At 48.6% G+C, this 13,740-nt stretch overlaps 2 protein-coding genes across 2 annotated transcripts; both read right to left on the reverse strand.

The window, feature by feature from the left end:
- Nucleotides 1-592: 592 nt before the first annotated feature.
- On the reverse strand, nucleotides 593-1,039 carry ETH_00021460 (serine proteinase inhibitor TgPI-2, putative; the record flags this gene model as incomplete). Its single annotated transcript, XM_013374519.1, has 2 exons — nucleotides 593-735; nucleotides 991-1,039. The coding sequence occupies 2 exons, from the start codon at nucleotides 1,037-1,039 to the stop codon at nucleotides 593-595; spliced, it is 192 nt and encodes a 63-aa protein (XP_013229973.1).
- Nucleotides 1,040-2,329: 1,290 nt separating this feature from the next.
- ETH_00021465 (myb-like DNA-binding domain-containing protein, putative) lies at nucleotides 2,330-8,666 on the reverse strand (the record flags this gene model as incomplete). Its single annotated transcript, XM_013374520.1, has 20 exons — nucleotides 2,330-2,422; nucleotides 2,611-2,759; nucleotides 2,949-3,127; nucleotides 3,338-3,459; nucleotides 3,802-3,852; nucleotides 4,014-4,064; nucleotides 4,202-4,483; nucleotides 4,664-4,896; nucleotides 5,101-5,242; nucleotides 5,509-5,618; nucleotides 5,820-5,904; nucleotides 6,041-6,239; nucleotides 6,541-6,601; nucleotides 6,835-6,918; nucleotides 7,081-7,153; nucleotides 7,315-7,406; nucleotides 7,636-7,711; nucleotides 7,878-7,969; nucleotides 8,217-8,392; nucleotides 8,518-8,666. 20 exons carry the CDS (start codon nucleotides 8,664-8,666, stop codon nucleotides 2,330-2,332), a joined length of 2,499 nt encoding a protein of 832 aa, XP_013229974.1.
- Nucleotides 8,667-13,740: the final 5,074 nt, after the last annotated feature.

Raw genomic sequence — 13,740 nt, forward strand, 5'->3', positions numbered from 1 at the left:
TACGCGAGGGTTCTCCCCTTGCAATTCAGTAAACAGGCATTGTGAAACAACGTATTGCGGGTGTCGCATACTGGACTGTATTTTTGAGGGCACATGCACTCTGAGCAGGCAATCACCACAACGCACACGCTGATGTGTTGTTTCATATGAATGTAGCGCCAACGACAGTAAAGTAAGTCGCGAAAACTTAAAGATCTCTGCTTTTTATTGCTTAAGCTAGCCGTTAAAGTAGGCCTAAGCTTAGAAGAGAGCGCAAGGAAAGTCCGGCAGGTACTGTTCCATACTGTACGTCTAATATAGCGTCATTGGAGCAACAGGCATACCGTTTTGATCCGCTTCTATTTGTTGGCCTGTACGAGGACATGAACGATACTACACAACTTGGCCTCAGCCTGCATTATCAAGCTACCGCTGCCAAACGTTTTCCCACTGGGATCAAACAATGACTTGACAATAGTGAGGCACGCCAGCTTTATTTACCCATTTCACGGAAAGCAACACTCAGAAACTACACCTGCTGAGGACGAGTCGAGGAAGCATCAAGCCAAATATCCTACTTTTGCACTGTTGGGCGAGGTCTAGTGAAAGAAGCTCACTCACCGGAGAGCAATGAAGATTCAGCGCATTCCCCTTTATGCTTCATCTCTATTTGCGTGCATTGTAAGTGGCAGCTATTCAAGTATGTCTTAGAATCCACCCCGCACACAGGGTCTTCCGTGAGTGGGCATTCACAGCCTGAAGGCACAGCATCATACTATTCAACATCATTTGGTTGGGGACTTACTGGATGCAAAGTCCTGTGTAAGCCAGCGGTGCCTAGAGCACAGGCAGGCAGCTCGTGGCGAGTCTGCAAATATCGCTCTCTCGCGTGATGAGGTCCTGGAACCGAGGGATTAACAGGACTGCACTGGTTATTAGCACTGCTATGAACCCTCATTGATATCAATATGCTAGAGCGGAATAATGCTCGATAAGTACAAAATGCCGTACCTTCCCGGACTGCAGCGGGCCTAACCAGAGGTAGACCCGACAGCGCCATGATGACTGAAAGCTTCCATGACAAAATCATTTTAAGTATATTTCTTTGAATATTATTGCAGAGATTACCTGTTACTCGGGACCTGCAAATATTCAAGTAGAGACTACCTGTTAGTGAGGATCTGTACGGCTGCGTAGTTCGTAGAGCCGCTTGTCGCTGCCAAGCCAGTGAAACTCGAGCCCAGTGGAATGAAGCCAAACTGACCGCTTCGCTGTTGCTTTAAAATGTGTCAGTCACCCAAAAGTATTAATGGCGTCAACTCGAGAGCTTACAAATCTTGTGACGAAACGGGACACTTTGTGAGGCTCCTAGCAAACAAGCCCGCGTTGGAGGAGCTGTCTGCTCTTACTAAAGGGAGCATTAACAACGAAGAGACGAAAAAGTTTTCTGTTTAAATGAACTTTGAACATTTGTCCAGAATTTGGCTTCGCGTAGGTTTCCTAGTTTCCGAACCACCGCCACTGGCGGACCATCGAGCGGTCCAGTGACCTCCGATAGCCCAGCATGCCCATGCACGATAGCTTGGGTATTTGCCCATATATCGGCACTCTGTCACAGGATAAAAAATGAGTGCAGAGCAGCACATCCTTCTAACAACTGAAATGAGTTGTAACTGTGTCCCACAAAGCACATCGGAAACCCTCCTCGCCTCTGTGTAGGGTCCCTAGCAATGCAGGTGTAAATGGTGAACGTAGCCATTCCTAAACCAGTTCATCATCCCAAAAGACATGAAAGCTATGCTTCTCAGTAAACTGCAATCAGCCTGTACAATGTGACGACCCAGCAATACAGGTAAGAACTTCCTCTCAACCAACGGCTGCGTTGTGCAACGTCTTGCTGTCTCGAGTTTGCAGTGCATGCTGCGGCTTAACATCTCTAAGTAGATGCCAGTACGAAGTACAACACACAGCACTTCAATTACCCATCCTGGCATTCTCCAGCTTGCACACGCTCTCAATATTACCCTCCTCGGCAGCGTACTACTGGCGTACTGTAGTCAGACTGCAGTAGTTCCGAACTCTGCAACGCAACTGTGCTACTTAAGCTGGCAAAAACTGCCTTTTCTGTGACCATTTTCCGCACAAGTTCTGTTTATGAATAGCACGTCCAGTTTTGTTAACCAACAAGGGCCGCTAGCAAGCCACTTTCGTGTAGCTAGCGAGTAATTCGTTCCACCGTGAGGGCGCAGTAGACCCTGCCTCCTAATGCCCTCGTGGAATTATCCAGAGTGAGCCAAAACCGAGAAGCACTAGGCCATGCAGCTGCAGAAGGGCACCCGGGCTCTAACTGCTACGCCTGTATTTGCTGCTCCTGTTGGGCTCCCGTGTCACTTAACAGCTCCTGGAGGTGCTTCTTGACTGCTGTCAGACGCCCATAAAGTTGCTGCCCACAAAACCCATTAATGATCAAAGAAAAGAAGAAAATGCTCACGTGACATTTTCCCAGCACTGGGTGGAAAATATGAACTGCCCGATACCATTCATCCTTGACCCAGCTTCCTCCATGGTTGTGATGACTGTGTTTTAAACCCGTGAGTCATAAAACAAATTAAAGCTTAGGAGCAAGCGTACTTGGAGAAACAAATGCTTTGCACGCTCCCGTAAGACCTCCACCCGTTTTTCTTCAGTCCGGACCTTCACTGCTTTCTGCTCTGCCTCGTGCAGTTTGGTGAAAGACGCAATGCGCGCATCAAGCTGCAGCAATTCGGCGCTGCTTTCGCCTGCGCAGAGCAGTCGTATGTAAGAGCTTTTCGACGCACGTGAGGAGTGCCATACACAAGAGAATGTCTAACGAACATTTGCATGTATCCGCATAGGCTACGCTGGTTTAGAGAGTACACGACTGAGCACAATAAAGACTACCAAATGCCCAAAATTAGGCGCAGCATGTTTCATTGCTGGTAGCTCACTAATTGCCTTGGCAAGCTCCTTCTGACGATTTGTATAGCCTGTCGTGAGCACCTTGTACTTCTTCTCCAGCTTTTTGGTTCGCTGAACAGCTGAAGCCAGGCCAGTCTTCAGCGTTTCCACTTGATGAGCATACACCTGGAGGCGCTCACTAGGGCTAAGGGTTGACGAAGAAACATACCTGCAAAAGCGACGCACCTATCTGACACCGTAATTAGATCCCTAGCAAAAATGACACTCTTCGTCTACTATAGGTCCACAATCAAGCAACGCCTTGGCCTAGTCAAGCACTGCTATGTAACTTCATGATTTCCCGTAGCGTGCTGTTAGTACTGCAGCAGTTCACTTGCACAGAAGCGCCCTTAAGTCAATTTCTACAAAGGAGTCTCACGACTTTGAGGCCGGATTAAAGACCAGCTGTGTCTCCAGCGTAAGAACAAGTTTGTCGAATCTCGGATAATTCTCATCTAAATTCCAAGACGCCAGCTCAGTTTCTAAAAGCTCTCTCACCGCCTGCCCACAAATAAATGTGGAATCGGTAGTGTTCTCAGGAGATCATCCCTGGAAAAGGAGCTAAGGAATTCAAGTCGCGTGATACTACAATCCATGGGCCCACAATCCAATGAACAGGCGAGCAAAGTGTACCACTAAATATGGCCAGCAGCGTGATGCACCGAGACAACGCCAAGGTAACCCAGAATGCAGCTGAAGTGGCCCGTTGCAATCGAGCATGCGGTACTTGAGAGTTCAATTCCTCGCTCTCGAGCCCTTATAAGCCGCCATAAAGCTTTATGAAGTACTGTGTTTATCATGTTTTGCTGCGCTGTTGCTCTACTCGCATCACCTCGACTGTACCTGCATTTGCTCCAAGCTGCACGGTTCAAGTTCGCCTGTTGGTGGCGGCGGCTGCGAATACAATTCGCACGTAGAGACAGTCTGAATACTGATGCTGTCTTCTGAGCTAATACGCAAGCATAATAACTACAAATGGTACAGGGAAGTAGAAATATATTATTCCAAAGGGATTCTTAAGTCATAATTGGACTCGACAAGTCTGAACAGCTCACGCTGATGCCGCGAAATGGATGCAAATAGCAGTCGTTTTGAACGAGCAAACTCTGCAAAAATCACCATACCAGGCGTGGATGCAAGACCGCATTCACAAGAAATGACGAAAAAGGCATACGCAGGTGAACTCAAGCTGACGTGCGAGTTTCTTCTTCCACAACGAAGGCTCATTCACTGGCTGGCTCACCATGACATTCTCAGTAAGCGATGCAGCTTCAGATATAGCTGCAACAGCGGCATCCTTTCCCTCCTCCGTGATATATGTATCTTCATCCTGCTGTACCTGCTGCTGTACAGCCGCTGCCACCACTGCAGTAGCGTCGATAGACGAGCTCAACGGTTTAGATGGAGGAAGTATGGGCCTAGGAAGCTGCCGCTGCATCACTTGCGTCTGTTCTAAAAAGCGCCTCCTCGCCGCCTCAGCTGCGCGCGCAGCTCGTCGCTTCTCCACCTCTTCCATGTCCAAATCCTGAAAGAAAGAGGAGCCAGAAACAACTGATCTGCAGTAGTTACTTCCGAACAATCAAGCGCCTCTCACTGCTTAAAATGTGAGCCACAAGGCAACCACAGCTTTTCGGTACAACAATGCAGACATCTCTGCGACCAGCATCCACGTAATGACCCAGCGCTCAATGGAAATATATCTCACAGCTTCAGACTCAAGAAGCTCCTTCTCTTCCTCAGTAATATCATCCGGGATCTGGCCTGTGACATCATTCTTAGGAGCAGGAAGCGAGGCGAGAGACGTTCGCGCATGAAGACGGGCGAGATGCAGCTCTGCCTTTGAACCCATACCACCACCTTCTGAAGCAGACCCAGCGTCGGACGGATCATTCAGAGGAGTCGCACTGCTGCCGTGACCCGTGACGGTGATGCGAGTAGCTAAAGGCATACACAAAGACAGCATATGACTTAAATAGCGCTAAATCGTAGCAAGTGAGCTTGAGTGACCACTGGATAAAAAGGGGGATGAATATAAAAAGGCCTGTGCTCTTGAACGCTAATTCTCGAGCGTATATCGAGCCAGCCTGCCTATCGCAAACTTCACTTCACACAGCTACGGCCGAAAATAAGAAGTGTCCTAACCTGCAGTAAGTGGAGTATCAGATATCGTGCCAGTCAAGCGGCTCCCACGGAGTTGCTGCTGCAGAGCATTAGGCGTTCGCACGTCACCAGGAGTCAGTCCCCTTCCACCCTGAACTTCCTCAATCTGGGCATTTTGCTCTCCCTACGACAAATTAGAACACAATTGAGATTACCCGTTGCCACACGTTTCTTCCCTACCGTTCTGAAACCCGAATTCGTGGCGTCTGTATCTCTAGAATAACCTACTGACAGTGCGGCTACCATCCCATCAACTTAAGTGTCAAGTACTGCAACTGCCTACTAGGTTGTGTGTCTAGCTGTTCGTTTGCGGATCTCTTGATAAAATGTGTTGACGAACAGTTCAGTACCTCTGGTGCCTCACACCTAGCCACGCTACCATTCGCGCACCTCTAGAGGAGTTTGGATTCCGAGGAGGGCCAACGCATTTCGTGCCTCTTGCTGGACGCGTTCAGAACGGCGAGGTACCCGGGAAATAACCGTGGACGGAGTGGAAAGTCCTGCAGCGAAAGAGGTACACCCGAAACATATCTGCCCAGTGCTGCATTATCTTAGTGCAGTCTAAACCCTTCATCGAAGACAAACCTTGCATGGGGCATTCTGTGGATGTCAGAGAACCAAGAAGCCCTGAGTTGTGTTATCTCAATGGCGTTTCTTATCGAAAATGCCAGTATTCAAATTCTGGCACCAGATCTGTTCACCTTGTGCAAGTAAAGTGGAAGTCTCATCGTGCCCATCCGACCCTGTCAAGAGTGACGCCTCCGCCCCAAGACGGACCAGCTCTTCCTGCACACGAAGAAACGCTCTCTTTTGTGTACGTCACCGATATATGTACGCAATGAATATACAGTGGGAACTGGTTGAACTCTAAAAAGCAACGAGTGGAAATGGCGTGCACGATGACTAAAGCTACTTAGCTTACGAGCTCGTGTTCTTTCAGCATCGGTTCTGGCAGGTTGAGTTTCATCTTTTTAGATATTGCATCTTTCTTCAGTTTTTCCTCCTGAATTTTCAGATACTCATCCAGGTGATCTTCTCTCAGCCGCTTCAACTTTCTTGCATCTTCCTTCCTGAGCTTCTCTTCCTCCCGAGCGCGCATGGACCCTTCCATATGTTGCAAACTGTGAAAAAAACAACTACAAGTCGAGATGAAATTGTACTGCAGCTAACCAATGCAAAACCGTGGCAAAAGTGCTACCGATCAACGCGGCTTCTGTCTAAATATGATTCTAAAGGCCATATATAAACCGCAGAAAGAAGGAGATCCAATAAACCTTGCAAAGCCAAACTGGCCTAATGTGTATTTCAAATGACTTCATGCACTGGCCTCGCTTGCTTCATTTTCTCAGAAGAATGCAAACACGCCGCCAATACATCCTAGACAATCCACAAAAAACGAAAAAAACGAAAACTCTTCTCTACCTGATATTGGCGAAGTTCAGATTGCCTTCTGGGTTCTCTTCAGATGGAACCTCGTAAAAGCCTAAAAGGCAAAAACAACCCGTTCGACATGAGCTGGCGCTACGCTCAACACCCCAGAACTCATGCAACTTGGCATCAACACAGTCCATCATGCACTCTCTTTATACGCCAATGTGGACATGCGCAAACAAACTCGATACAATTATGCTCAGCGTTGGCTACCTAAATGCGTGCAATCATGCCCATACAAAACAGTGTGACACATGAAGTTGATTGCACATCACAAAAACCGACCTGGAGGCGGCTTCTCTTCAAACGGCACCTCTTCGTATGGTTGAAAGTTTTTTCTCGTTCGTCGCTTGGCCCCCGTGATGATACCTGTCAAGACACGCGTAGCCTATTGATACAGACAGAGCTCTCCCTGCGGCTTCTGCAATAGATGTTTCAGTTGCAGCTGTGCAAACTGCACGGGCTGCTGCTGCCCAGTATGTTCAGTGAGAATCCCATAAGCGGCTGACTTCAAACGAAGTGTGCGCTCACCTGCTGCCTTTAGCTCCCTTTTCTTTTGCAACGCCGCCAGCCGACGAGCCTCTTCCAGCTGTTTTTCCCTTGCCTGCGAAAGTCACCGCCGTTGCCCATTCCACAATGAAACGCTCATAAAATCTGACAGTCCCCGTGGCTCGATGGAGGGTGAGCTGTGAAGCTTTGGTACAGACAAGACCAATAACACCAAGCAAGAGGCAAGGGAGACAGTTAAAAACATTCGTAGCGTGCCTTTCGCTTTGCCTTCTTGCCACGCGTGTTAGCTAGACGGGCTCTGGCTTCTTCAAGCATTTCCTTTTCATCCTCTGCCATGTCAATTGGATCTGTACAGGTCAACATAAGCACAGACTACATTCTTAAGGCCTTACGTTCTAGGGCCTCAACAGGATCTTCTCTCCAAATGTCGCCACGAAATGGGCCCAGAATTTTACAAATGCACAATCGCTTTTAATAAATGTCACATAAAATGGGCCCAGTATTTTACAAGTGCACAATCGCTTTTAATCAATGCCACTAATTGCGGTTCTGAACCCTGGCGTCTAAAGCACCGACCTGCACGCGACGGCTTGGTCTCGGGGTGCGGGTCAATCTCTCCAGGCCGCAGGCGCCTAGGGTCTTCCCTTCCCCGCTGCAACGCAAATAAGAGAACATTTTCCCATCGGCGCCTTACTCTGGAGAGGGCAAATTTCAATGCAAATGCACGTACAGCACAGGGTTCAAAGAAAATGGGAGGCGACAGCAGAAACCACTTCAACAGTTTAGAAATCAGGAGCAACAATAAGACAAATACTTACAAGAAATCCAACCCCTCTCCCTGGAGCCTTGCGGCTTCCTGGAGCTTGCGAAAATCCCGTGCCACTTGGCTTGTCCGCGCCCTCCATTCCTTCTGCGTAAAACAGGCAGTGTAGTACTAGCTGATAGACCGCCTGATGCTTGGTAAGGGTCTCAATACAACAAGTGCTGGATTGCGCTGTATCTTTGCTCTCTAGCGAGGTACACGAAGCACGATTGAGACTTCAGCAAGGCAATGGTGCCATGTTTTACATGTGCGTCTCGCTGCGGACACAGCGAGACGCGCATGTAAAACGGGGCAACTAACATGCACATTCAAACGCAAATAATTGTCTGCTTGCCCTGTGCTTGATCAAGGAGCTCTTCATAGTGCATGAGGCACTGGTATGCCGTCCGTCCAACAATGGGCGCAATTGTGCGCCACTGAGATGGCATGATTTTGGCAAGATGAAGAAGTTTCTCTTCCTCTTCAAGTGTCCATTCTGTTTTCTTCACGCTTGGGTCCAACCACTCATACCTGCAAGCACGCCTCCAGTCAACTGCACTCTAAAATGGTCGTCTCTCACGTTCGCTGGAGGGCGCAACACTCTTTCCCTTAGAGAAGCATCTGAGTGCTTGTCTACGACCACTATGGTGCCATACCATCTGGCTTTGCATTGCTTTGCGGATTTTTTGACGAGAAGGGAAGCCACTCGACTCCAGTTGTTCAGGCCATATTTCATGACGGCCGCCTTGAGGATCTCATCTTCGCTGTTCCTCCACACACCTCCCTTGATAAATATACGCACCATTTTCCACTTAGCTCGAGTGCGAAACTGCCTTGCCCTTACGCCGTACTGCCGGCAAAATCGCTAAAGGTGACTGGAGACCAACAGCTACTCCGAGCCTTCTCTCTCGCTATTTCTTGGAAGCCACAGTGAGTTACCATGCATCTCTTCTTCCATAATCCATCTCAGGCTCTGAGGGACTACTAATGGTGGCAACCTGAGTGTCAATGTTAGGAAAACAGGGAGAGGAAAGCAGTTACTGTGTCCACCAGTGCCCGCAAAGCGTTCCTGTTGACCATGCCACAACATAACCCAAATTCAGCGCCTTGAAGAACTAGCTTCAGTCTAACAGCTGGTTCTTCAGATGCAGTAAATTTCAGGAACTCCCAGGTGGAACTGGCCGTAGCGATTGCATGCACTGCAGCCCCAAACGGATTGAACAGAAGACCAGCAGCAGCTAATGTACTGTAATCTCCGTTTCTCGCAAATTTCCGTATAAATTTTGTGAGGTTAAGATTGATATTTGTGAGTAAAGCAAGAGGAAATGATATGTATGGCCGGAGAGCAATGCGTAGAGATTGTAGTTAATCTTGTATGCAAGGAATGTATCTGCCCGTCTGTGATGTTCCAGCGTAGCCTGTGAAGGGATCCAAAGACGCCCGCCATCAAGGACTGCCATAAAATTATAAAGTTACTCAGGTTTTCTGATTCCGCTACTGTTTCTTCAATTTCGTAATGTATCGAAGCCACAAGCAGCGACAGGCGACACTGAGCAAGTACAGGCCCACCGTGGGAGACACCTGTAGGCTCCGTCACCATTAGTAACACACCCACCCTTTGCCCTTCTGATTCTTTTATTCGTACACTTGTAGAGAGCCATCTCTCTTATCTAGCCCGGCGCAGTTTTGGGCCTCAAATGATGTCAGGCTTTTGCCTTCAGGTGTAGGTCCCCCCGCAGTACCACTTCTGCGTAGCGCGATGTGAGCGTATGCTATTCCTTAGCTCTCTTCGAGACTCTGGTAACTGGCAGCATAGTAATTGGAGGAAAGAGGTTCATGCAGAGAGTGGACAGAGCTCCTGGGCTACTCTTGGCTCACTTGCGTTTGGAGCAGAATTCTCCACGCTACATACAAGTGTGACATTCCCTAATATGAATGGATATTTGTGTCAGGCTCTACCTCCATCTCTTTCAGCCTCTCGGTGTCTTCTGGCGAGTGACGGCGCCACTCAGAGCGATTGGCGCTGACCCGGCAACCTGCAAAGCACCACAGGCACGTTATTTTCCCACTTTTCGTGACTGACGTCGTGACTGACGCCCTCCGCAAATAATGACAAGGTCCTAAAATAACGTGAAGCAAATAATTTTTTGTCATTGGCAGCCACTCGCAAACCGCGCATCAGGCTGGCCCCAGATCATACTTCCTTCAGTGTGCCTGTGCATAGTGACCCATAGTGACCTGCAAAAGATTGACCACTTTCCAGCACCGCACTCAACAACAACTTCTGTTTGGCATCTGCTATTCGAAACAGTGTGAAATACCCTGCTGTGTGAAGGCCGAAGAAGCCTAGTGGCTTCCGTTGTTGGTCAGGGGCCCTGCTTCAAGCATACCTGTGTCCTCAACAACGATTTGCTGCCAATCGACGCGCTACTTGCGATGCTCCTATCCAAGCACCATCGAAGCAAAAGGCACCATTTTGAATGTAGTCTGTTTCTGCCCATGGGCTGTTCTGGACGCCACCCTTTCTTCCTTTCTGTTGACAGCCCGCTGCCCGAGCCTTCTAGTAAATCAGCACAGTCGCATCACTAAGCCAGGCTTCTAAGTTTCAGCTCCTGCTAAGGACTTTTGATAGACCTTTGATTGTAAAGAACGCATTTCCTCCGGCTATCGCCATTTGCGCCGGCTCCTCTGCTGACATGATGCTCTCAAATCGCCAGCCCTGTGGACCAGGCTTCTTCCCGATTCTCCCGTCCTTCAACATCACCAACATGAGGCCGGCGAGACGGGCTGCAGCACTCCAAGAAATCGCCAATAGATTCAGAGGTAGCGTCAGCGCTTTCTCGCTGCCGTTCTCGTCAAGCGCCGCCTCGACAGAAACGCTATAGGTCTGAATGCTTGTATAGTATCCATAAATTACAATGTAGCGAAGTGATGGCCTCCAGCGTTCCACAATTCGGAACTTGTAGACTGATGTTATAAATGCAAGTAGAATGCCCTTAAACAAACTCAGTCCTTAGGCGGTAAGACCCATTGTGTTCTGCAGTTAGGCACACGGTTTGGAGCATGTAAGAGGCATTGGAGCTGTATTGCGCTGCACATCTACACAGAGAGGGACAAATAGCGACAAAGGCAGATGCACCACCGAAAATGGGGACCTATAATAATATTTTGTGGACCCTTTTAATGTGTAAAGAGCGTCTTTACTTCGTAGTAATCCGTGTGTACCTATATGGCAGGAACAGGAGAAGCGCGTAGGCGCCAAGCTGGTCTTAGCTAACCGCCGCTTGCCTGCCTTGTCGGAATTTGCGGTTCATGTACAGTGCTGCGCGAAAAGCACCTAAGGAGATTGCTGAACAAGGCATTTCAGAGACAGTCTCGGTTTGCTGGCGCTCCTGCACGGTCGTGGTCCGAAAGGTCATCCGCAGCTGGCTGGCCTCTTGACTACTCCGAGGTTTGCAAGCATGTGAAGACCTCGCAGCCGCCTTTCTCTCAAAGAGATGGCACTCTCGCCTTCTTTGAAGTGAAGCAGTAATTCATCATTTTTTTCGTCTACATGCTCAGCAGATTTCACGGGATCAGGAAGCAGGTCTTTCCCAACACCATATTCTTGCCTTCGAATTGCCAGTGACAGCAAAAACTTCCTGTAGTTAGTTTGGCTTCGAGCCTAGAGTCTTCTTAAAGAGTGATTAGGATGTACGAGTCGTTTCAAAACCATCAGAATCTTCGGGCGGCTTTCCGGTCTCCCTCTGCTTAGATTCCTTGACCCAACTGGCCAATAACAGGAACCTGCACCCTTTACAAACCCCACACTGCATCCTGCAATAACAAACGAGGCTTCTGCGGCTTTTACAAGGCCTGAAGACACGTGTACAAAGCGGCAATTATTGCTGCAGCTGCCTCCTGAACTGACGATTGGCGTACTCTCCCATCTCTGAGCAGTGCAAATAACATGCCATGTAGCACGTTACGTTCCACGTGGTGCATCATACAATTGGTCTAGGCAATCAGCTGAGTAGCCATATGATCGAAATCCCCGATGAGTTGAGTGTGAAGTCCGCACTTTGCTTGTTGGCCACCAGCAGTGCACCCAGTTTCTGTTGTGGAATTTCGCAGAGTCTATTGTGAAACACCTCCCTAGCATAATCCAAGTCCCTCTGTGACAGCTTCGCAAGGGCAAAGCAGAAATGTGGAGCTTCTCGCCTCAGTTGACCCCATTCTTCAGTGACCCATCGATTCCTGTGATGTTCTTGCATCCACGCATACAAGTTGGGCAACAAGTAGAAATTTTGGTATAAGCTGCCTTGCATCCGGAGAGAGTTTCGAGTCTTTCAGTCGTTGGCGAAGCCCTTTTGCTGTTGCGCTTTCTTTCTGGGCTTCGTGCTGAGTGTGGGAGGGCTCACTTCCTAGTAGCTCCTCATTGCTTGCATCTTCGCTCGCGAGCCCTTTCCTGTAAATGCCTTTCGTTCCTTGCACAAGTGGGTCGCACTGGCCTTTTCCTCTACCCATTCTGGCTGTCTGCTTTTTGTGCAGCTATTCGAGTCATGCTTTTGTCCAGGGTGGGCAAAATATGCACCGTTTGTGTCACCCTTGCGGAGCTGGACGCTAAACAAGGTCTATTCTAGTTTGCCTTCATCTTGAACACTACCACTACACTACCATTACAAAACGGCAGTCCAAATATTGAGTAAGCGCTTATAGCGGCTCCACTTTGGGGTATTTGGCCTCCCTGTTGGGCATGTGGAGCTCTGCAGGGCGAGCTTCGTGGTTCCGAGGTAGCGGCGAGGAGTCTGTGCTGCTTATGTGACATCGTCCCTGTAGCAGCCTCCTACTTTTTTTGCGAAGTTGCACCCTCTGCTTCTCACCTTTGAAGGTTCTCTAGCAAATTTTGGTGTACCCATTTACTGCACTGTTTGTCTGGCTCCACGCCCCCTTGTCCTGCTCGTCACACGCACGCTCAGCAGGTGGATAATTGGGAGTTTTGGTGTACCAAAGCCCATGTACACTTCATAGTACACTTAGCAGACAACTCAGACAACCTGTTGAATATATGCGGAATTGCCTGTTGGATGTAGTGATCATTAAAGAGGTTATGCTTTTGTATGATGCTTCTTGCTGCGTGGTGTAAGTCTTCTGGGTTTTGCAGAAGATTGCACTCGGTGTCCGCAAGCAGCTCTTCTGGGATATCATCATCAGTGTTATGAGGCTGTTCAAAGGGCTTCAATTGCAACTTCAAAGCCCCAATTTCCTCGCTGAGATAGATGCAGAGTTACACCGCGGTAGTTTAGCTGATTCTTTTTCCCCAAGAAGTGAGTAGTTGCTGCCCTTAGTCAAGTACACTTTAAGAATGCAGCACCTGGAACAATTCTGGCACTATTTCTCTCCACTAAAAGAGAGGTGGGGACACGTGAGGTGGTAACAAGCCTACAACCTGTGGAAACCACACGGCGAGAGCTCAGCGAATGTGCTGAATGTTATGTTATGTTCCTACCAAGAGCCCTACTCCTTTGACTTTATTCGGCAGATTTTAACTGAGTATACATAAGGGCTTCTGTCGTTGTAGAAAGCTGCCATACGGATACCTGACCGCGTGTCCGACTTTAACCATTGACGCACTGGTCAAGGCCGTAGTGCTGCCACAACTTAAGTTGCTTGTCTCCAAGAGCTCTCTTAGCGGATTCAGCAGTGGGGTTTGTTTAAAACATGGAATGTGGATCGTTTACGCCGCTACAACTGAAAAAGCCTCCGAGCAGTACAGTTTTGAAGTCATCGAACAGCAGAATGCTACACATATGTGCAACATCCACATCACAACCAATTAGTAGCATCACAAAGGGTCTATCTATGTCATTGGAGTGAAAATTTTTATTCACTTGAGTTCA

This window comes from Eimeria tenella, genomic scaffold (genome assembly GCF_000499545.2).
Source record: "Eimeria tenella Houghton genomic scaffold, Eth_scaff21, whole genome shotgun sequence".
Taxonomy (NCBI): Eukaryota; Apicomplexa; class Conoidasida; order Eucoccidiorida; family Eimeriidae; genus Eimeria; species Eimeria tenella.